General features: G+C 45.2%; 1 protein-coding gene across 1 annotated transcript; it reads right to left on the minus strand.

Moving 5' to 3' along the window:
• Positions 1 to 3238: 3238 nt before the first annotated feature.
• GABRP (gamma-aminobutyric acid type A receptor subunit pi) lies at positions 3239 to 22891 on the minus strand. The gene is made up of 10 exons (XM_055718601.1): positions 22745 to 22891; positions 17747 to 17836; positions 16347 to 16459; positions 14142 to 14209; positions 11928 to 12145; positions 11009 to 11091; positions 8432 to 8569; positions 7023 to 7175; positions 6263 to 6456; positions 3239 to 5284 (listed from the first exon to the last, which is right to left on the minus strand). Exons 2-10 carry the CDS (start codon positions 17800 to 17802, stop codon positions 4970 to 4972), a joined length of 1338 nt encoding a protein of 445 aa, XP_055574576.1. The 5' UTR covers positions 17803 to 17836; positions 22745 to 22891; the 3' UTR covers positions 3239 to 4969.
• Between the last annotated feature and the right edge of the window lie 1985 nt (positions 22892 to 24876).

The raw sequence follows: 24876 nt of genomic DNA on the forward strand, positions 1-24876 counted from the left end.
TGAGAAAAAACATTGAAACAAATAACAGGCCATTTGCATCAAAATCCCTCTTCTGGTAGAGGTTGGAGGTACTCTGGAGTGTGACTGAAAAGAAAACCCCTACAATATACTGGAAAAACCCAAACCAGATGACTTCTGGATTCACTGGCTTCCAGAGGGCCAAATTCTCAGGACAACATGCCTCCAGACAGTTCAGTGCTAAACAGGTGCAGCTGCCCAGTCAACCCAGTTAAAGCGCTGTCCCTGTAAAGGCAGGAGCCAGCATCTTGCTGGTACACCCTGAATCTGAAAATCTTCCGTTTCAAAACTGTGCTACTATACATGCCCCTGCTTAGGATCTGCGATCTCTCTGTAGAGTACACTGATATTATACAAAAGTCTGTGTTCCGCATCTAGAACGAAATTTGCTTCCTTTTCTGAGTTCAGAATTCATAACTCTTCTGTTCATTTAGCTTACTGGCAGGGATGATCACCCAAATGTTAGCTCCCAAACTATGGATTTCTTGTTTGCAGTTGTAAGTACCTGCACTAAGCTGGTGGAGAAAATAAGACATAACAGATCTTTGTGCCCAACCACAGCAGCTTGCAGTTCAATATTAAATTCTCCTGGTGAATTGCCAATAGAGTAAGACACAGTTAAGAAGTGTTTCAAACCACAGGAACTTTGAGGAAAACTGCAGTCTGAGACACAGATCTCAAAAGGGGAAAGAGAAAGAAAATGCATCACATTATTCATTAAAGACTTAATGCTCGCCTCAGATTAAGAAGCAGCCCATTGTCTGATCCCAAGTGTAACAACAGGTTGCAATTTAAAACAGCTTCATTAATGAACAGAGAAGTTATTTCAGTGAGAATCTGGAGAAAACCTGTGCTAATTACCAGTACTAAACAGTCTTTCCTTATAAAGACGTGGCTTGCTGGCTGTGCGTTTTGACACTTAAGTACAGTAAGCAAAGGAGAGTGGTTTCTGCTACCAACTCCATCAGTAGGTTTGAAATGGAATTAACCTTTTAAAAATGCAAAGTATTCCTTACAGCAGATGGTAGTGTTTGCATATACAAATACCTTTTGGAAGTCATAATGTAAACCGCATGCTCTGAAACAATAGGATTCCCGAGCTGAACCCTTCATCCTCCTGAAAATTAAAAATAACACTCCCCAAGCTCAGACCAGTGGCTGCGGCAGCAGGACCAGCTCCTGCCTATGCTGGGATGAAGTGGGCACAAGAAAATTTAGGGGAAGAACATAGGCGAGGGGCATGGAAGGAAGCAGGGGGATGCTGGGATGTACTAATAGGTGGTATTTCTCAGTCACTTGCTGCTACACTCTTTAGACAAATATGCATGATGCATTAGCCTAATTTAGCTTTCCTCTATAGTGCAGCTCCTTCATATTTTAAACTGTATAAATTAATCCTCAAAATGCTTTATGCTGCTGTGGCTTGACTGCCTTTGGTCCCTGTGCTAGCTAGAGTGACTCTCCATAGTCATGAGGTTTTATATTCCTCTGTGTTGCACCAGTTACAAACATTTGCATCTCTTGAAAGTTCCTCAAGTTGCCTGTGTTGCCTGACTGCTGCTCACTATCCCTTGTGCTTTCCTATGCTAACACACATGCACAAGCATTTGTCCACAAAGTCTTAAAGTAGGTGCAAATGTTCTTAAAAAGAGACAAAGGTTCCAGAAACTGCAGCTTTAGGAAGTATACTTAAGGCAAGGTCACAGCAGATCAGAACATAACTGAAAAGCAGAATTATCCCAAAAAGCAAGTCAGTTGTCTTCTCCTCCATACATTCACATTCTGCCAAGAGCACAAACTGGCACCGCGGTGGAATAGTAAACGTTAGGTGTAACTCTGTCCTGTGGGTTATCTGCATTCATGGTGCCAAGTCCTCTCAGAACTACAGGGCAGATGTGGTCTGTGGGAGGTGAAACAGCTCAGGAACCACCACCCTAGAGGCTTTCAGAGGGTAGGCTGCTGCTCAGACCCCTTCCTCTTCCCAGTACAGCCTACTCAAGGCTGAACCCATAGGCAAAACAGAGCTGTGTGCAGTGCTTACCTGGTGGCTTTGTTGTCTGCAGCTTACATGTTACGTACTAGTCCTTTGTGGGAAAGGCTGATTTTTCAGCTGGTGTTTGTCAAGATATCAGGGATTACCTCTGCACACCAGTAACATGGAAGCTGCTCTGCGCTCCATGCCTATCAGGATATGAAAGTCTCATCGTGAATTCAGTGGTGCTTCTAGCTTGTGTTAGACAACATCTGAAAGAGACAGGAAAGACTTGGGACCGTGCAAGTGCATCATCCTGACCATTCTGAAGAGTGTATCTGGGCTCACAATGCTCATCTCTCACTGCCCTCTGCACATCATGTGTGGGATGACACCACCAGCAAGTAATAACACCAGGCTGCTCCAGGACATCAGTGTGGCTAAGTTGACTTGCTTCACTGTTGGGTGTAATTAGCAAAAATTAATTTTAGTCCCTCTAACATGCCTGATGTACCTCCACTAGGACAGAGGCTGGGTGGCTTACTTACCTTGTCTCACTTTCCATAGCTGGTCCTTGCTGAGCATCAGTTTGACCACTGAAACAGCCTCAGGACCACTCTGTGTGCACACCACTGAGACCAGAGTTAATATCCTGTGTTACAGCAGGTTTATGTAGGGGGACAGTCATATAAGGTGCATTAAAGTGGTGAAGCCCACCAATGAGAGAGAAAATTAGATGTAGGAGCAAATAAAGCAGGAGTCCATACTTTCTAGCTTTTACGAGTTTCCGAAGTAAGATGTTTCTCCCAGTCAAGCCAAAAGCTCTTTAAGGATATTCTCATAAAGGTACCTGAAAAAAATGCTTCCTTCCCCTTCTACCTTCTGTCCCTCCTTTCTGTATTGAAGTTACCAACATCAGCAATAAATGAGAACAGAGCTGATACTTTTTTTAAGACATCATACTGTTCGCTAGGCCGGGTCAATAAAAAACAAGTATAACTTGGAACAAGTCCTGAGCAACTGCAAAGCAGCAAAGTTGTAACAAAAGCTGCATCTAATGAGTGCAAGCCTTGAGTGTGGCAGTTTAATGTACAGAGCAATTCCTTTTGTTAACGTTAATATTTGGCGGCGGCCGGTGTTGAACACATTAGGGCATTTAAGTTGGGTTTTAAAGAAAGAAATTGATACAGAAAGAAGGTAACGATTTTTTTTTTTTTTTTTTAATAGAGAATCTCTCTGGGGGTTTGTGTTCATATCACAAACATTCACTTTATTACATTTTATGGAATGGACTTTAAATGCCAGTATATACAAGCCAACATTTCATTATTGGAGTTTGTGTTTATTCACTTGCCATTGTCAGTCTGTTCCCCTTTGTCTTCTTGTGCTGCTTTTTGTAAAAGCTGTGATTTATGAATAGGTGGTTTAGAACCTTCACAATATAGCGTGGTGAAGTGGTTCAATAAAAAGTTATTAAAGTAAAAAAAATCTGTAGTTTGGTGTGTTTTGCCCACCTTCTATAGGAACCCCCAGTAAGAGACTCTTACACTAAGCAAACACTGCATGTGTGAGACTGTAATACAAGGTACACGATGAGAGGCCTCATTCAGGCAATACTCTGAGCAGCAGCCACTGCAGGCAGGTACAGTTTTGCCGACATAACTGCAGGATTATGCCCTCAAAGTTATGAAAGTTACATAGGCTAAATAGGCAGGGGGGTGAGGGGAGAATCTGCCATAAAACATTCATTTTAAAATCAGGAAATAAAGACTTCCAGTAGCCTTAAGCTACATAGTACCAAATGGCATTTGGTTCTCAAATGTGTGTGCATGCTGCATTTATTTTTAAAACAATGCTCTTGGTCCTGCTGATTGGGGGATAAACAAAGCTGACTGGCAGTTTCCAGAGCCCACTGAGAATCTGAATTTCTGCAGAAACATAACACTGTTTTAGCCTAAAATACAGAGTGACAGGCTGATTTAGATCATTGTACCCCAGCCCACGCACGGGGTTTTCATCCAGCAGCACTGCTGACTTGCCACAGCTGCACAGCCACATAGAAGAGGGGAGGCAAACTGGCCACTCTTGCATATGGCTGGCAAGAAAGGAGAGCTGCTTGTAGCAGTGCAAGCTGAAGGAGGCACTCTCCGGGATGAAAAATAATTTTTGAGGAAGATGTGGAAGGTGGTAGAATCTGTTCAACTGCAGTACAATGAGAAGAGTGTAAGAGATGGGTTACAAAACAATTCTGCTGCCTGTATTTTGTTCCCAAGTCTCTGAAAAAATGCAGCTCTACAAACAAAAAGCCTGCCGTCTGTCTCAGGGATGGATAACTTCAGCAAGTGAGGATTACCTCAATGAGTCTGACAGGAGGCATACCACTGCGCCGATGCCACCAGCGCTGCTGTCACCAGCCTGGCACCGCACCACCCCTGGGACACGGAAGCACCGGGCACGGGAGCCATTCTTGTGCGCATGGCACGCTGCTGCCTTCGGGTTCTCTCACTTGAACAGAGGAGCTATTGAGACAGCAACCCCAGTCCCTCTGTTCCTGTTATCTCTGGCAAAGAAGAACAGCTATAATCCTACATCCTCTTGGAGATCTAAATGAGAAGGTTCCAGCCTGCTTCAGACTAACAAAATAATTCTACCACGTGTAGCACTCGTTGGCCTGCCACACGCAGTCCTACACAGCCAGCCCTGGCCTGGAGGGGCTGGAGGCTGGCATGAAAAGCAGGTTCGAGCAGAAGAGCTCAGCACAGCCACTCAGCTGAACAAGCAGTTGTCCAGAGTCAACGTTGCTAATGCTGAAGCACCAAGGCTTCGCATCTTGTGTACCTCACACACTCTTCTGCTCTGTGCCTCAGGAAACACAACAGACCATTCGTCCACACTGGATTCACTGAGGTTAGGTACCTCAATGCCCATCGGCACCATTTCTCTCCTGCTGAAGTAGGAGAATGAAGTGGCTTATTTCTACTAAAAATATAGGTAATAAGCCCAATAAAACACATTGACCAGCATGAAAAACAAAGGAAAAAGCAATTTGGAGTAGTGGTCTACGTTGCTGGGGTTCTGAATTGTGAAATAACCAATAATCCTGTGCATTTTGTTTCTCAAGACACATTTGATTTTCTCATGAGTTTTCATGGTCAAGTCACTGCAGTTGACATTATCGCTGGAAATCTCAACGCTTGTAAAGCTGATTTTCTGTTTGTAGCTGGTGATGGAGCTGTTGAGGATGTTAGTGAAGTTGACTTCTTCCATTTCTTTAGTGAGTTCATTTGTAGGCCCCTAGGAAATAAGAGTGTACAGTTAATATTAGGGTTTGTCTTCTGCAGAGGAAAAGTGTTTAATCAATAGGGAGACCATAAGGATAAAGGTAAAAGAACATGGTTCCATACATGTTCACCCCAGTACTCAAACATGCCTTTCAGCTGCTGCCTGGTTTTAGGAGTGCATGAAGTCCCGGAGATGCCTGTGTTTCCACCACTGGATTTCTAGAGGTGTTTTGAAATCTTTGAGCAATTCTCACTCAGTGTTACTAAGCAACTCAATACCCATCTCCTACAAGACATCCACCTCTTCACTTCTACACAGTAACCCAATGCCTGGGGAACTCAGCATTGAGGTGGGTAACCTCTTTTCCCTCTAGTTAGGATTTGGACCCTCAGTGACCACTGGACTATAATCATACCTATTTAATTTTTTGCACTAAAGCAGAGCGTTTTGACCAATTCACTCACTCTCACAACCCCCACAGACCATTGTGGGACTGATATTTGGTACTGTCTTCTAGGAAGGGAGGAAGAAGGGTTCAGCTTTCCTCTGGCAGAGGAGATTACCTTCCAGATCAGTGTCCTAATCACAGTTATTTCATAGGAGAGCAAAGAGAGGTGTTATTCTGGCCCTTCTTTGGCTGCATTTTGAAAGAACAGAGGCGCCTCATGCTCTCACACGAGCTCAGCTCAGGGCTCCGGGCCCGATGTTAGTGGTGGGCCAACGTGCCTTCCTAATGTGGTCCCGTGAATCTCACCTAACTGTTGGCTAAGGCCACTGCTCTTCTGGCTGGTGTGCAGAAGTCTGTGTCAGATCACAGCAGTCTGGAGCTACTCATGTGTTTGTTGCAAAAAAAAATTTAGATTTAGTGATAATTACGAGAAAAAAATGTTACTGTGTCCATAACAGGAAGACCATTTGTCTTCCTTAATTAACAGAGGACTAATTGTCAATCCAAGATAACTTGGCTTATTAAGGTAGGTCAGGCATTACCTTTGGCGGTGCTTTAGCTGCACACTTTTGTGATGAGCTGTAGTGAGCCACTGCATATTCCACAAGGGCACCAAAGATGAAGCTGAAGCAGATGCCGAGGTAAACATCAATGGCCTTAATGAAACAGTTGGTTTTTGAAAGTGAACTTCGTGAGCCGATCATCAGAGTTGTCATAGAAAGCACCGTTGTTACTCCTTGGGAAGCAGAAAAGGAAAGACCTTCCCTTGTGGACACTTTAGAAAAGGCTTGGCCTACCCTTCTTCACGTGTTGTCTCTCTCTTGCTAGCCTGATAGAGCACCTCCCTTCTTACCAAATCCAAATCACCCATCAGCTGAAATACTTTTGTAGCACTAGCTACTGGCTTCACACAGGCGTCACTGCATTGGACACTTTGGCTCCAGTTGGAGCCTCCAATAAAAGCCTCCACGCTTGGCTCTTATTTTTCTTGCTTTCATTAAAGAAGTCCACCGCTCCCCTGCTCCCTCCAAAGCACATCAAGAATGTGTCTTCTGTTGGCTACTCTCTATCGTAAATCTGCTGGGAGCCTTGGCCATACACAGCTCTGCAGGAGGGCAAGTGTGCCAGCCACAGCATCGCCTCCACTCCTTGTACCAACAACCCAGCTCTGCCGCAAGGAAAAGCACCACGTGAGCAGAGCTTTTACCACTGAGCAGAGAGCTCAAGAGATCTACTGCCTCTCCAGCCCTCAGAGGCTCCCCTACCTGCTTAAATCTTCTCCTTCCTCAGGCAATAACTCACCAATGCAGGTTCTTGCAGGCACTGAATCCAACGTGATCCAAAAAGAAACCCAGGACAACATGACAAGCAGAGTGGAGGGCACATAGGTCTCCAAAATGAAGTAAAGGACGTTTCTTCTGAGCTCAAACTGCAGTATCAGTCGTGGGTAACTGCCTGTTCACAAAAGGCAGGAACACAGTCAGCATGAGATTCCCAAAGACACCAGAACTGAAGCCAGGACAGCCCCAGCCCCTCTGAGCAGAGCTGCACTGAAATCGTGGGAGATGTGTTGTTCACACAAGCTGGCTTCTTGCCTCAGAGGTCCTACATATCTAATACGTCCTAGATGAGAGGACACAGATACATAGTGTTGCTGGACAAGAGACAGGTAAAATAACGCGTGCCTTGCAAAGGGGCTCCTGAACTTAATCCACAGTGGAAACATTTTATACTAGTGTCTTAATTCAGAGTAGAGAAGGGCTAATGCTTTCATCTGTTGTCTCAGACTCAGCACAGCACATTTTTCCCAATAACTGCTTTGAGGGGGCATTGCCAAGTTCAGTCTTATCTGATGGCTGAAAGATAAACAAAAGATTTTTCTCTCAATTTCGGCAGGCCCTGGCTCACATCCCAAAGCATCCCAATGCCTTATCATCACAGGGAATTAGACCCCCTGTATTCATCAGTAACTTGTGATCTTTGCTAAGTCTGTCTTTCTGCGTTCAAAAAATTCAATTTTTTAAAATCAATTTGTCGTAATACTGGCATAAGGGATCTGGGGCTGGATTGCTAGTATTTTCAGGAGATGTTTCTGCTCTTTAAACAATAGTTCCCTTTGATATGTAGAAACAAAACCCATGTTGTTTGTAGGCTGTGTATGCTACAGAAAACAACAAAACATTGTTATTTTAACAACCTGGTCATTCTAAGGAAGTTTTTCTCCCTTTCATAGTGCCTGTGCTTGGAGAGAGGAGTATTTACACTGACAATGAAAAAAGACATTGAATTCTGATGTACAAAGGGATCTTACTCCATCATGATAGAATTGTAATTTACAAACAAAATTGTATTTCAAAACTTAATTTTGCTCCCAGTTACTGTACACACAGCTCTCTGCAGTATTTATAGTCTATGTACCTGGGAGGAAGGGAGAGAGTTTCTTCAGGTATGTGTGGAGAAGGAAAGAAGTGGAGAATTAAAAAAAAAAAATAAATATAGTGAATAGCCCGTGGATTTCCATTTTGCAGAATATCCTGATTGCAACTAATTGGATTTCACCATCTTTCCGTCTCTCTCTTTATGAGATTAAGATTTGTTAGAGTCTTTGCTGGTTCAGGGTTGAGTCAAAAGATACTGGCCCATGGAAGGGAAGGGAGGCAGGAGGGGAAATAAGTGAGAGCTTTTCTTGTCTCTCTTTTCCACTGATTTACCTGTTTCCTCCTGTGACTTGGAGACCAGGGTATAGTAATGTTCCACCGTGTACTGAGAGAGCCGCAACTTTTCTATGCCATGGACAGAGTCGTTTCCTCTCAACCATGTGAAGATGACATCATTTTCATCATATCCCCCTAAGGAGAACATAAAGACCCACGTTAATGTGGATTAGCCAGTAAACGCCCAGCTACTGCCTTGCTTGATCTCCTGAGTGGGAACAGAAACGTGATCCTGGCATCCTGGGCTGGACCAAGACCCTCCTGGCTGTGTCAGACTACGGGTGGATGGGTGCTGTTCCTCCCTTGCTGTACTTTCAGTCTGCTGGTTCAGACTTCAAGAGGAACGTGTGCCACTGTTAGTGATGCATCACATGCAAGGCTGCCAAGAACTTGCTTCAATCATTTACATGAGGTATTTCTATCTGAAAATATTTTCGCATTTTAAAGAGGTATTTCTATCTGAAAATATTTTGGCATTTTAAAAGATAATGTATTCCTGTCATCCACAGTTTGATTACTTGCAGCAGGCTATAACTACTGCAGCAATCAACCCTCGAACGTGGTCTCTTCAGTCAGGAGAAACACTGGTTAAAACAAGAGAATACAGATCCCATCGAGCCCCTTGCCAGGTAGCAGAAGCACATTTCACTGAATCATCTATTCAAGTGCTTAAAAATACCAGAAAAGCGTTTTCAGTTAGTCAAGAGCTTGAAGCTGCGACTGCTATGCAGTTACAAACCAGGCTCTAGGTTTGTAATACATATGACAGGGTATGTGTTGTCCAGACAACTTGCTCATAAAAGCAGCTTTTTCTGCAAATCATTCCTTCCATCCCCAAAGTCTTTAAGTTCCTGAGGACAACTAAATGCATCTGACATTTCGGTAACGCCAGCTTCCTGCCTCAAAGTGGTGGGACGAGTAAGATCAACAATTCAAGCAGTTTAGCGTTATGCTGGCTGAGTAATTGCCTCCAGGACTGTAAACGATGGTATAGCTCACTCTCAGGTTGGACGGAGGGATACCTCACAGTCTGAGGGATAAAGCTTGTACTGAGTCACCAGCTTGCCATTCACTTCAGAAATTTCACTTAATTTAGGAAACAAGCCCATCAATCTCACTAATTTGATTTTTATTAAGTGCCCTTCTTTGAGAAAATGAGTAGGGACGCTTTGATTCTGATAATAACCTGTTCATCCTGGTAGAAGGAATAAGATGCAGTTGCAGTTCTATTTTTATCTAATTGTGTTTTCTTATTAGACACAGATTACCAGAGCTTGAGTGTGATGAACTCCTAAATTAGGTGTCCAGGGTATGAATCCCTGCATAGAATCCTAAGCATGTGACTTTCAAAGTTTCTAAGCAGTTTTATAAATTGCGGTTACTCAGGAAAATTTTATAATAAATGATAGATTGTTGTTAATTCATCTGGCGTATATTTAAATAGCATTATTTCTGGGCACTTATCCTAATGAAATCTCTAGTGGGCAATGTGCATGTAATTTCATTGGAATTATACAGCAACTGAGCATGATGTAGGACCCAATCACTTTTAAAACGGGCCCCAACAAGCTATGCTTTAGCAGAAGAGGCCAATCATTATTATTTCAGGAGCTATTCTTTGTAATAAAGTTAACCATGGTGAACTAATATGATTTTAATGTGAAAATAATACATGCTTCCCTAGGTGCTTCGTGCTGCAACCCCAGAAGTTAAAATCTGGTCTTTTCATTGTGGAGGTTTTACATGTTTCTTTCCGTGACATGAAGCAGGAGATGGTCGCTTGCTCGTTGTGGAGCTTCACAGGTACAGAACAGCAGCCCTCGCTGAGCTCCTGGATAAAGGCATGTAGCATCCTCAGTTTTCCTGGAGTCTTTCCCAGCCAGCTTTGCCATGGGTAAGCTTTTAATTTAAATGAGATCAGAAGCCACTGATTATTCTTTTTCTTCAGACTTCCAAGGCTGAGACTTCTTCTGTTGACAAGGGTCCTATTATCTGCATCACTGTAACAGACAGCCCTCAGGGGGACGCGGACAGCACAGAGTTTCCTTTGCCTTACTTTCAGTTTGTGAGTTTGAGTCACGTTCAGCTCATTGTAGTAAGAGCCACCCTTCACACTGGCTCGTTACACTGGAGGTTTGGGAGGTGCAGGAGGTGGTAGATACACAAACACGTGAAAAGTTGTTCCTGGCTGTGCTCAATGCCATGCACTTACACCATAAGTTAGTTTTGAAGAAGCTGTGTGTGCAAAAGGGACTGAATTTGGAAATCCAGCCATTATTTATTTCACCCTTTCTGTGCAAAATTGCACTAGCTACACATTAATAAAAATATTATTTATTACCACTCTTTATATATAAATCACGCAGTAACCGGAATCCTCTGAACTGTGGATTATGACACAAACATTTGAAAAATGACGAAGCAAAGCAGTTTCCTTTTGGACCTTAATATCTGCAGGAATAAGAGTCTACTCCAGAAAGCCACTGTGATAAATCCAAATAGTCAAGATGTGTCATTACATATGAATAAACAAATTTAAAGTCAAGTCAGATTTTTCTGGAGTTTTATACTTACAGCTTTCTAGCTGCAGTCTGCATGTTTGTGTGTCCATGGGATATTTTGACAGGTCCATATTACAAGCAACAGTAGTAGTGATTCTGTAGGAAGAGAAAGAACTCAAAAAATAGCAATAAAGGTGCGTAATAAAATATCTCTTTCTCACAGCAAAGCAGACCTCAAAGGCTCTGCTCGGTCATTTAGGTAATTTTGACCTGTGAAATGAATGGACTGATACAATCGGTGCAAACCCTCCTTAAGAAGACAGGCTGCTCTCTGCAGCCGCACTGATGAAAATGTATCCAAAGGAGGAATTTTGCTTTGCTGTGGTGGGAGATTTAGTGTAGATTCACACATTTTCCAGCGCTACAGTTTACAGATCTTAAGAAGTCACCACTTGTCACCTGAGGCACAGTAACCACACATGTACTGTGGCGTGTTCTGATGTGGAGAGTTTTACTTTGCCACTTTACTTCGCAGTTAAGGCAACTGGGACACAGTTACTGTCAGCTGAATGGCTAACACAGCTACCGCGCGCATCTCTGCAGCACAGGTACCAATACGAGTTTTGCTAAAAAGTGGAAACGACGCCTACGTGGCACTGGGTAAGCAAGTACTTACCCACTGTCTGTTAACCTCGTACTGTTACGATGCCTGCCTCCAGCAGATTCTGCTGGTCCTGGGTGACACTTAAACTTGCAAGCTTTCTGAGCAGCACCGTGCTCAGGCCGCAGCACGTACCGTGGTGGGGAATCCTGACCCTTGGCTGGCGTTTCCAGTGGCCAAAACAGGGGGGAATGGATCACAACATCATGGTCACAGTTGACTTGTTGACCCCCAACTTATTACCCGTGACAGCTGGTACCTGCTCAGTCCAGCATAACTCTGGAAATCTATTCTGAACCACCATCATCAGCAAAGCCAAAGGTTGATTTACCTTAGGGCGTACAAGATAGTGCCATTAGCGAACAATCTTATGAGGCGGTTCCCCACAGTAACATCGTGCAGGAAGGACCTTTTGGACTCCACAATGTATGTGTCTGGTACCCAGAGCAATTCCACTAGACGAGCATCTAGGGTGAAGCTCTTGTTGCCGTGGAAGACCAGCCGGGGGTCTGTCCAGCGCTGCCGCAAATATATAGTAGCTGTGTAATCCTGGGAAAGAGGAAAACCCGTGAGGGTGCATGTCCCTAACACTTGCACAGTGCAGCTGTGGGCGTGCCACGTGCGACAAGAGCCAGCACATTTGTTTAATTCTATCAAAGCTCAGCTTCAAAGGCATGCAGCAGATCTGATAGATTTTCATCACAGTTTTATTTATTGTATTACATTTCTCATATACTAATACTCTAAGGTGTAGTGTTTGAGGCCTAAAGATTATACTTATAGTACTTTTTTTTTTTTTTAAATGAGCAATTACTGTAATTGATATTCCTGTGTCCATTTTGCAGGTAAGAAAACAGATGGGAATTACACACTTGAGGCCACTCAGCAAGTCATTGCCATTAAAAATCAGTCATTGTCTAGAGCTGGAAAATTACACGTACTATAAATGTGATCAGGAAAGAGACACAAGCACTTTGGAGAAAAAAGGTAAGAAAATCCAACCTGTTATTTCACAAAGGTCTTAAAAAAAAACACCCAAAGAAATGAAAAAAAACCCAACAAACATGTTGCATCTTTTTTAGTAGGAGCTTTGACTCCAAGAACACTAGGAGTACCTTGAGTGTAGCCTGCCAAAACCTACCTGCAGCAACTGGAGTATTTTCACAGTGCCCCTTCATAAAGAATAAGCAGTATGTGGCTCTAAAGGCAAGTCTTTGCTGAGCCTTCTGGACAGACAAGGGTCCTGTTGTACTGCTTCACTCCCTTTGTTATAGACAAAGTAAATGCAACCAGTAATGCCTTTCGTTTTCAAAACATCTCAGTCACAAACAGACCGACACTGGTGATTGTGTTAGCAGTGCGAAGGCACCATGCTTTACTACGAATATGTGGCCTGTCTGTGGAAGATGAAGCAGTTCTGTTTCATTTGATCTATAATTTGTAAAATGGTTAAAAAAAAAAAAAGGTCTAAGTAAATATAGGGTATCTGCGTTAGCTTTTGCAACTGCCAAAATTTTAATCTCAGCCTGTGACAGAAGAGGAAACATGTCAAATAATGCAGTTATGGCTTTCAATACCGTGCATCGTAACAGTAACAAAAGTGAAGAATTCTGGTTGTTTTTCCAGCTTTTGTTGAGGCACAGAGTAAGCCTCTGCAATGTTTTCCATGCAATCAGAACAATTTAGATGGACAATCAAGAAGAAAAACTCCAGAAGAGGAGCTATTTTACCAGGCCATTTAATTAAGTTAAAGGTACATAAATAATTGATTTTATTGGTTCTGCTTCTTCCCCAAAATGAATAGCTTTATCAAAGTTACAATATTTTATTTAGTGAACTTTTTTAATTTGTTGGGAAGAGAGGGGGGGAAAAAAAATTCAGTGGTGTTCTTGAAAATGCTGAAATTAAGCGTTGAAATTGTTCCTGTTTGGACTGATACTATTTGCTGAATTTATCCAAGTTGCCCATACTTTTTGTCAACCTGAAAGAGAATTTTTCAGTCATCATTGTTTGAAATCCAGCTGTTATCAGAAGTGGAGGGAACCAGACTCATCAGTGGTGGGAAGAGGTTCTCTCTATTGTTGTTTTTTACTTTTTTTTTTCCTTGGGATGACCAGTCCTTTTGCAGCTCAAAACCTCATTTCTTCTCCTTGAGGAGAAACCCTGTCTGTCTTTTCAATTGACACCAGCACATCCAACAGAAGCCACCCCTCCCCTACACAGAGGAAAGGTGAGGAAGAGGGAATGCCACACACAGGATTGAATTTTCTTCACCCTGCCATTTCCAAGTGACCTGAATTCCAGAAGGTACCAAGTATTTGATCTATAGGACCTTTGAAGCCATCTCTACTTACAGGCTCACATTACTATGACATCTATATCGTCATAAACGAGCCCTGTTCCCATCACACCTCTGGATGTGGTCAACAGACACAGAAAAGCAAAGCAGCTGGACTGTGAGCTTCTGGCTGAACACACAGGAATATATGGCAAGTCTCCCAGGCAGATCCTACTTGTCTCTTCTAAAATAAAAACTTTCACTTACCATGTTGCTCTCAGATATACTAGAAATACTGGCAATGTCCATACTCATTGCAATTTGAACAGGTTCTCCTGTGGAGGGAAAGAGAAGCTTAAGCAGAGAGAAGGGAAGAGTGGAAGGCACAACAGAACCACTCGGGATGCTGTGCAGTGCGGGCACTGCTGGCAGCGTCACAGGCTGTCTCTCAAACCGCAGAAACCCGAAGGGTTACACAAGAGTTCAGAGCATTACACTCATAAACAGCACCGTGAGCCAAACCACAGCTGTCACTGCTGGGAGCTGGAGTTCTGCGGCTGATGGCGGTGGCAGATTGCTGACACGCTCCCACGCTGGCAGTGAGGACCAGCATCACGCACCAGCAGTGCCGGCAGCTTGTCCCTGGGCACCTGGTCTGTGACACCCACACAGGGGCATGCACGGGAATCGTGCTCCTCACATGCACACCGTGCAAGGTGCTCCTCACATGCACACTTGCACAGGCAGCCCCGCCCGCAGGGCAGGTACCATCCATCCCCGTTTCTTCGGGAGCGACACCCGGAGGCAGAGGGACGCGGGGACCCCCGACCCGCCGCTGCCTTTGCCTCTTTTTAGCAATGAGGCCACTGCTCTGTTTACACGCATCTGTCCAGCACTAGAGTCCCGAATCGCGACAGTTCCCGTTTCCTATCGCTCGCTGCCAAAAGCCACCACAAGAGGGCAGCGCCCCCCCGCAGACGCCCGCGCCGGGGGCTGGTCGGGCCGGGGGTCGGGCCGGGGGTCGGGCCGGGGGTCGGGCCGGGGGTCGGGCCGGGGGTCGGGCCGGGGGTCGGGCCGGGGGTCGGGCCGGGCTCCCTGCCCGCCCCCGGTGCCGCCGTCCCTGCCTCCCCGTCGTGTGAGTGTGGGGGCGCCAGGCAGCCCCCCGGCCCGGGGACAGACCCTCTGTCGGGGGACTCGCTGAAACCCCTTTTCGCCGTCTAAATCACCTTTAGGAACAGCCTCGGGACACAATTTCTAAATCTCTTTCGAGGTGTTTCTGGGTTGTTGTTTGTTTGAAACTGTTCCGAAATCCAAAATACACTTCACTGGCAGAAGCTGTCTATTTCTGCAAAGCAGCTCTCAGTCGTGCCCCCCGTTATTTTTAGACATTCAGCCGCTTGCAGCGCCCCCGAGTTAAGGCCCGGGGGGCAGATCCTGAGCTCTGCCCGTCCCCGTGTAACGCGTGGCGCTGTGTGACGTGCCCAGGTGGGGCGATGCCGTTGGTCCCTGTTACACAAGTCAGAAGCATCTGTTCACTGATGTGACAGGATCTAGAGGAGCTTTTCTATTCCTGCACTGGATCAGACAGTCTAGACACAACAAGCTGGTAAATGCTGAATTGTCCCAGAAATTTGCCATCATGGTCAGAAAAAGGAAGAAGCTGAAAGCTGCCGCAGCAGGTCAGTCTGCAGGAGCTACGATGGGAAACATCCAAGTCCTGGAAAAAGCTGATGGGGAATTTTTCTCTTGTGCATAGTTTCATTAATGGGTTCTGGCAGAAACGTAAAAGTAATATAAATAAAATGTTTCATAGCTGTTTTTTTAAACTTTCAATGATATTTTTCAGGTGCTGAATGCCATTCTGAGAAACCCTTTCCTCTGTGCGGTTACATCACTCACCTGGAAGGTGGGAGACTTAACACCCAAATTGGACAAGAGCCTCAGTTAAGTTCCTGAATATCTGACTGTCCTTCAGGTGCTCCCTACTCCCTGGAGTTTCACAAGGGTTTAATGAAGGTTTACTTTTGTCTCAGCGTGAAGTGAAAGCATGTGTCAAAAGTCAGTATTTCTGGCAAGGAGGATGGCTTTATTCTGCTATAGCCACAATCTACTAAGTAGATATACATGAACAAAAATAAAGCAGAAAATCACAAGGGTCAGACTCTAAACAAAAGCATGTACTGTTAGAGCAGAATTTAGTTACTCTGTCAGGTCTTTCACAGATATTGGAGTTTGTAAATTTCCCTCCTCGATGGATGTGTTCTCATGTCCCACACATGCGTGCACAATCTATGCAATACCACAGGGGATGCACAGAAAGGAGGGCAGCCTTGGCTACTAGCTAATTTAAAAGAAACACCACCATTTAAACTGGAGCACCCTAAAGAAAGCTTACAGAATTGTGTCGTGTCCCCCCCACCCCAAGCCTCACAGATTGTTTATCAAATGGTCAAATGCGTGGAGGCAACATACCACCAAAGTAGGGCCGGAGGTATTTGTTGTATCCCATGGTGAGGTTCTCAAATCCAGGGAGGGATGTTGTGTCGCCGCTGTGCAAGTCAGGTACGTGACCCAGGGAGCACCTCCTGGGGACAAAAATACATACTGGTACGTGTGGCCGGACATGCTGGGCACATCTGGTGTGTGGCTGCAGCTATGCTTCCCACCTGTGCTCAAACAAGCAAACTGCACAAAATAGTTTGTAAAAATAAGAAGATCCCTGAAATCACAAGCACTTGCTTGCATTGCTTACCTTTGCTGAATGACTGGTACCTTGAAGAGGTGGAAAAATGGTAAATTACCTCAGCTGATAGCTACAGGTTTGCATACATGGTAGCTTAAGGACATTCTTAAAACGTCCCAGATGAATCAAGCCAGGCCTATGTATCGCCAGCCTTAATAATAACCTGTAATCTCCCTTTTCATGCAGTCTTACAAGGGACATGCATTTCTCCCCCTGCCCCCCCGCCCCCCATTATGACAACCTAAGACAAATCTTACTGACCAACAGCTTCCCCTCCACAAGGACCCTCACCCTCGTATGTTCGTCTCGGGCAGCATCCCTACATCCATCATCAGGAGCAAAACCCCCGAGCACGGCGTAAGGGGAAAGGAAGAGTGCTGAGCACTTCACAGGCACCAACAAAGGTTTGTGGGCTGAACCACCCCTACCTGCAGGGCATACAGAGGTTTCAAACCTAATTTACAATGTCATAATTAATGTTTTGTGGGTAGACAATAAAGCTGGCACCACAAGGCTGACAGATCTGTACCATCGTACAGACAGCTAGAGAGACAGGGGGGTTGGACTGTAAAAGGTCAGTTTTATGGTGCAGTGTCTGTGTGTGGTCATGTGCTCTTTTGATGAACACGTAAATGAGTGAATCGTTAAGAGTTTGTCATTGCTTTGTGAAGGGCTGGAGGAGGTGGAAGGCAGCACCTCTGCCTGGGACCTCCGGACCACAGGTCTGTGCAGTAAGAAACAGCAATGTAGTTACTCAAAGCTCCAGTGAACGTTTTTTTTTTCCTCTGTTCCCTTTAAAGCTGGGTCAATAGTCCTTGGAGCTTGGCAGGTTTTAGGCCAAAAAGGACCTTAGAGCAGAACTGGTTTGTGCATAGTATGAACATAAATATTCAAGAAACTTAAGACTAGATCCAGGGATAGTAACATCACAGCTGGGAACCCAGTGCGGGGCAAAACCTGCCAACTGTTCTGGTCCTGAACTCTGCAGGTTGCCCTTTTCTATGCCCAGTCCTGTACTGCACCCAGCTTTCTTTGGGTGGGCTGGATAACTGGAAGCATAGCTTCCTTTTGACCTACATTATTTATATGAAACATAATTCAGATGTAAAACAAAACACACTCCACTTACCTTTGTGTTGGGAGGAAAAGACAGAGACTGAAGAAGTAAAAATATCTGGAGAACATCTCTGGAGATTATTCCTGTAATTGCTCTGTTCATCTGTGAAGCAGAAAAGAAAGGCAAAGTTTTATGGCTTAAGAAAAAACTATTTTAAGGGAAGGGGACAGGGGAAAGAAATCCTGCATAGTCAGAACCATACACCGTGTGATATTTGACATTCCTGAACACATAGTGGCTCCTGCCCTTTTATCTAGCTTGTGTCATTTTTCAGCACTGCGCTGTCTTAACGCTTTCCACATAAAAGACACTAGTGACAGCTCAGGTCCTGAAGTCCTTGACAAGGTCAGCAAATTTTAGCTGCCACTTCATTTTTGATAGGGCTTTTCTTCTTTCAGCATGGGATGGCAATTAGCTGATGTTGCAAATGGCACCACAGGAAGGTGTCGCAGCACTCTCCAAACCAGCCAGCTGCAACAAGGTCTTTTACCATCTCCTACCAGCACACTCTTCATACAGCCTCTCTGCTGCCTTCTCCTAGGCTCTCCTCATCCCAGGCACGCTCTCCTTCTCTCTACTTCTTCCTCCTCTCTCTTCCTCGGCTGCTTCCTCTTCCATTGACTCTCAACCACTTAACAGAACCAGCCACAGCTGCACTTTATCTACATCAGCCAGCCCCCCACTCCTGAAGCCAGCACACAGCTGTATATTATCAATGTTAATTAACCCAGCTTCATTCCTTTACAGGAAGGGACCTACTGAATAGAAAAAAAAAATGTTTAGGTAGTTCCTAGGGCAGTCAGACTCTGAAGCAGAGTGAGATCCTGCCCATGTGTGACATGTTCAGCATCTTCTAGTCCAGGGCTCAGGTCCACTAACCAGCTACACAGAAAGGCTGCAGCTCTGCGCTCCATTAGCTCGTACCTGGGATAAGCCCATGCCACAATAGTACTGTTGGCAAGTCACTCAGCATGCAGTACAGGATGAAATCATTCCACTTGAAATGGGTTTCGTTGACTTTTCTGGGAGTGGAACCAGATCTTGGCGTCTGGCAGAGACTCCCACAGGCTCGCGCTGGCCTTGGCGCTGGCGCCACAATGACCTGCGCGCTGCTGCGCTCGGCAGCTTTGCTCCTGCTCTGAGATGCCACATCAGTTGCACACCTCTTCTGGAGCACTGGGACAGCGCTTTGCCACACACCTAACGTGTGCTGCCACAGCAAGCTGCTGCAGGATGGGGTGGGGAGTCTGACACTGCCACAGCTGCGGAGGGGAGATTGTTACTCAGCCATCGTTACTCTGAGCTGGAAACACAATATTGCTCAACTTCAATATTTGAAGCGTGCCCCGTGTGTCCGAGTTTTCCTGCAGATACTGGCAAGGCAACATTATTCTTGGATGCATCCGAGTCTTCCTCTTTATTATATCATTACAAACCAGGAATGACTATGCAAACCTTCAGTCACCGTGCCTCGGCACCGTGAGAGCAAGGTCCCAGTTCAGATTCAGTGCCTTTCTCATCATGTGCAGCTGTACAGCCTCAGCTTCAAACCTGGCTGTGACATGGTAACCCAAATACCAGGAATTTTCTGCTTGCGTCAGATTCTCCCTGTGGTAGTTCACCACAGCCCAGAGGACACTCTGCCTGCTCAGCTGGCTGTACGGCTCCGGTGCTGTGCCACAGGACAGCAGGGCACCAGGCAAGGACAGCTTTGCCTATCCAGAGCCAGCAAAAACACCTCAACATTCAAGCACCACAAATGCAGGGCATGGCACTGGAGGAAGAATGTTTTTTTAAACAAAATATGCTCTAATATCTGTCCACCATCTGAATTCCTAGCAAGGCTTTGCACTGCTAGTGCTTTCTTTGAACACGGTGTTCAGATGTTTCCAGACATTATTGCTCTCCTCACTATAACGTGATCATGCAGAGCTACAGAGAGAACCATTTACCTCCTCACAGCAGTGTTAGGCCACAATTCTAATGGGAAGAAGAAGGATTCATCCAGGCAGTTTAAAGAAGTACTTCTAGGAAGAAAGGATTATTTTGAAAACTAGCATTTAGTTAAAGTATAGAATTCATGAACTGAGGAACCCCTCACGAGCATCCTTCGTGACCATGTTTCGCACAGGCGCTGTGGTTGCTAGCATTTTGGTGCATCAGAATAAGTTTCTGAACAGATTTATTCTATCTGATCCTAGTTACTAAGACCCTGTCGTGAAAAAAGCAAGCCAAATTCTATTTATTTTGACGGCTGACTAATGGATGGAGACCTCTTATGCTGTAAAAAGCCTTCTTGGGACCCTGTTGTATCTTCAGTTAACGGAACTGAAGCGTGCACTGCAATGCATGCCGCTGCTGTCTGGGGAAGAGAGCTGGAACAAACCAACACGGATAAATTTATAGCTGCTGCTGCCTCAGACCTGAGTGAACAACAGAGACTCAATTTCTCTGTGACTCTGCTAATTCTTTGCAAAACAAGGAGCATCTTGTTTTCCCCCTTGAGAGGGTGGCTGTGAAAATAATAAATACATCAAAGACTGCAAGGCAGTGAAAGGGGGATCTGTGAGTACCTAAGAAAGCTGGAAACAGGCATACCAAAGTACTCGGGGGCAAGAAAAAGGTGACACCAGTGCCCAGACCTGAATATAACCAAACCACTTCTTTACTAGCGCATCAGCTAATACAACTGCAATTCTGTTTTTATAGTGGAGAAGCTTTCATCAGAAGTTACCAGCTTCATCAGTACAGTATACTGGGAAGAAATTACTATAAGACTGTGTATTTATGTTTCTCTGTCCAGTAAAGGATTTCTGCTTACTCCAACAGACTCCCCCCCTCACCTCATTTAAATGCTGTTTAATCTGGACATCTTTCTACGGCCAGTGAAGGCATGGCACAGGCAATACCACAACAGCAGTAGTAGTCCTGAAGGCAGTACTAGTACAACTGGTGGAGAGACTGCTTCCAATGCCAAAGTTACATAAAAATAATTCATTATGTACTCAGAGATAATAAAACCTTGAGAATGTAATAGCTGACTCAGCTCTGTATTCTCCCTGTTGGCTGAAAAATTACACAAAGATGCAAGCATTATAGTAAAATACATCCAGCTAGAGTCCTCTGTGGAACCCTCTGTCTGCTTTCAGAGAATTTAATGAAATAATGCTTCTTCACACCAACCAACAACAGCAGTATGTGTCTCCTACTACAGTTCAGTCTTTGCTTCCTTAATTCTGCTTTATTCCTCTATCTTTGAGGGAATGGTAATAGCAAAAACAGGAAAGGAGGGAAAATCACCAGCAGCTTCAATAATTCTGCTTGTAGGGAACAGGGTGTGAGGTAGAAAAGATGCACACTGTCACCTGATGGAGCCTGAAATTGTAGCTGGGCTGCTTAGCATCACTGCCACTGTAACCTGTGCTGGTGGGCTCCTTCATCTGGAGCATTCACCAACTGTGAGGGAAGCTGGCAGGAGCCACTGCACTCCTGCGTCACCCCCCACTCACCACCTGAAAGCACCGCCTGCATCTCGCCGCACAGAGCAGATTAGCATAGCCTCTGATTTTCTACTGGCCGATGACACTGCAGTGCTGGGAAATAGGAGCATTTATGAGAATCTAAAAAGCCATCCAGAAAACCAAACCCATATGGCCAGTTTGCTAAGCTTAAGAGTAATCATTCACAAGGTCAAATTTTACTAGAGCCAAATTGCTACAACTGCAGAACACGCAACACAGGCACACGTGCATCTTAGAATAAAACCTGGCTAAGGAAGACAGAGAAAACAAAACAAGTGCTGAAATAAAAGCAGATTACATTTAATTTGCCCATTTAGGCATTGCCTCTATTTATTACACAAAGTTAAGATTTTCACGATGAATGTCTGTTCCATTTCCCTTGCACTGTAAGCAAAAGCTCTGCAGGAAACGCTGGAGGCTGCTCGTGCCACGGGCAGGGAGGGTCACGAGCACGGCGAGGCACAGGTGGCCCGATACAGCCGGCATCCCACGTGCCTGGTCCCCACGCAGACCCCGCAGCGCCTGAGACACCCTCGCACCTGAAACCTCAGCCTGCCTGAGCCACACACAAATAAGACCGTGTCTAAAAATTGTAGGCAACCGTTTTCACTGGGGTGTTTTCACAAATGCTTGGATTCCCAGGATGAGATTTGACAGAAATCACACGAGGACACTTACTTTCTTCTCAGGCACGGAAAAGTGTGGATTGTTTGGCTTTGCAGCGGCTTGGCTCTGCACAAGGACCAGCACAACCCCAGCAGCAGTTTCACTTTCACCACCTTTCCAGTGGTGTTGCTCACCAATTGTCAACACAACCAGCACGTGGGAATGTTGCTACAGAGAGGGCGGACAGAGTCAGAGTCCCCTTTTGCTCCCTGCATTCCCTCCCGTGGAACACCTTTCCGGGAGAAAGCATCACTACACCACCACTGGGAGCTTCCAGCTCCATGACCATGGCTGCAAGTGTCTGTGCTGAGCTTTCTCTGGCCACCAACGCAAATGCGGTAGTTGCCAAATACAATTACAAAACGAGGCAAAAAGCATCATACAACCTGGGATCAGGCTTCACCGACTTTGCCAAAATGTTGCTTCAAGGTCAACATATGTTTACCTAGAAAAGGTTTTGAGTGACTTAAGCCAGATACAGTCTGTCTGCCCTTTCTGAACGTTTCCTTTCGCCCCTGCCCAGCCTGCACCGTGAGCAGCTGTCTGACCTTGAAAGACAACCGCTTTGGGGATGTGTGGGCAGGGGATTTTGCAAGGAAAGGTTCACGGCCTGACAGCTGCCGCAGAAGAGTCAGGCATTCTGATGATTTATTAGGAGAGCTCTTCAAATTTCAACTTACTGACCAAACAAATAATTAAAGGCTTTCATTTTCAGTTGATCTAGAATGATTTGCCTCTCACTTCCTCAACTTTAAAATGAAATATGTTTTCCTTTAAACTGTAAATCTTGTTCTCCTCCCCAGGAACAAAAAAAATAAATTACCCGCTCTCTTTTTGATTTTTGAAGGTGAAGATCTATTTTGGCAGGCCAGGAAAAAATCTGAAGACGACACAAGGAAGAGAACGGAGTTAACAACAGGGAAACATGGTTGCATGACATTTTTTGCAAGCCGCTAACTGGAAACTTTAGTTATTTGACACTAAAAGTCAATGCAAACAGAACAGATTCTTTTATTACAGAACTAAAGAGGTAGTGGGATCCCGTCACGTGTCAACAGATACACGTGCTCATTCCTTGGCTGGGCAGGACAAAAAGGGATGTTAGAGGCTGATGGAGGGAAAGGGAATGGGCGGACCTGGAAGCAGCACTCGTACCAGTGCATTGATAATACTGAATTTAATCGTTTCTGATCTTTTAGCTTCAAAAATCTATTGTCTTGCTTATAATATTTCCTGACTAAAACAAGAAACTGAGAAAGGACTTCAAGTGTGTTAAATAGGCTGTAAAACAAAGCACGTCATTCTGAGTTGAAAGTAATGTCTCGTACTGACTGAAGAGCCATGCTCTTGTATTCTGTCAAAATGTCAGCATTTCTGTTCTGGTTGGAACTGAAACTTTTTCTGTCCTGCTGATTTCCCTGTTTGAGAAGATCTAAATTCAGCCAGATTGTTTAGTGACTTTGACAAGTCTGGAAGGTCATTGTTGGCCCAGTTTTTGCCTGGAGGAGCAGGAGGTGTGTTTCAAGAGGTGCTGGGGGAGCCTGGGCCCCTGCAAGGCACGTGCTGGCTGTGGCAGTGTGTGACAGCACCGGGAGCTGCCTGCTCAGTGGTAGGCATGAACGGCTTTATTCTGGTTGGGTTTTTCTGTTGGTTTTTTTTTTTTTTTTTTTTCCAGTTGCCTTGAGTAGTTATCTGGAATCATGGACAGTTAAACAAGTGACTTCATGAAACCTGCAGAAAACCTTCAAGAACTTCCGTGAACTTCTGCTCTTGGTAAAATACAGATTCTTTCCATCCACGTCACTGTCATTACATCACATGAAGAATTACCCCCCAGTTCTGGAAACAGCAGGCACGGCTGAGGTGACTCGCTGGGGCTGTAGTGCCCGCTCGCTGGAGGCGACCCTTGCTGTGCTTCAGTGCAAGGCTGACCCCCACGCTGCGCAGAGAGCAGCCGCCGTGGCACGTAGTGGGCAGCGATGCTGGTGCCCACCAGCAGCACCAGGGCGAGTCCCAGGCTGCCTGGGGCACAACACCGCACCTGGTACCTGGCAAATGCAGAGCCCACTCCTAATTCCATGTGTTGGTACCACGCGTGGCACATGCATATATATCATAGACTCTATACATAGTACTACTTTTAGTATGAGGGGGGACCAGGTATGTTATTTATATGACACCCCACGCACTGCAGGCCTGATTCCGGTCTTATTGATTCCAATAAATCAGAAGCAATTCCACGATACCAAAAGGGTTTACCTAAAATTAGATTCAGTCCCTATGTAAGAAAGTTAAACCCATGCCCAAGTAATGCATTTATTTTTTTCAAGATGTAAACTCTCGTCCTTCAAGCTGCTTGTGGGAAGCGGCAGCTGATGCTCAGATCTGCCTGCCCTGCATGGCACGCAGGCCTGCCTGCAGCTCGCGGGCCCGAGTTCTCTAAACTCATACAGAAAGTCTTAAATTATATCAAAATGAAGGTTTCTGAGATTTACTTACGTGAAATAAATTCTTCCTCCCAAACGTCAAGTTTGCCTTCTGTTTGGTCAATTCATTGGCTCCTTTTGAGCAAATACAAGGTCCATAAAATTTGTGAATAATTACAATTGTACACAGAGATCTGGCATGCTCCAGGCAGCTCTTTTCCTCCTGCACTAGATACTTGAAGTCTAGCTCTAATCTAAACTCGCCTGCCACTGCCAGTCCTCTGTGGCTGCAGATCCTTGGGCTCACAGCTGCCTGTGCTCAGTCATGTTGGGCAATGACTGCAGGTGTCATTCACTCGGCAAACCTGCCCCTCACCGCAGGCAGGGAGCCAGGGCTGGGTGCGAAAACTGCATCTTCCCTCCTCCAACAGGCAGCCCGATCTCCAGCCCAGCAGTCGCTTTCTATGACTTTGCTCTCTACCTGCCAGCCCTGCAGCTGTAACCCTATATATACGGTCCCTCCCACCTC

This window comes from Falco cherrug, chromosome 8 (genome assembly GCF_023634085.1).
Source record: "Falco cherrug isolate bFalChe1 chromosome 8, bFalChe1.pri, whole genome shotgun sequence".
Taxonomy (NCBI): Eukaryota; Metazoa; Chordata; class Aves; order Falconiformes; family Falconidae; genus Falco; species Falco cherrug.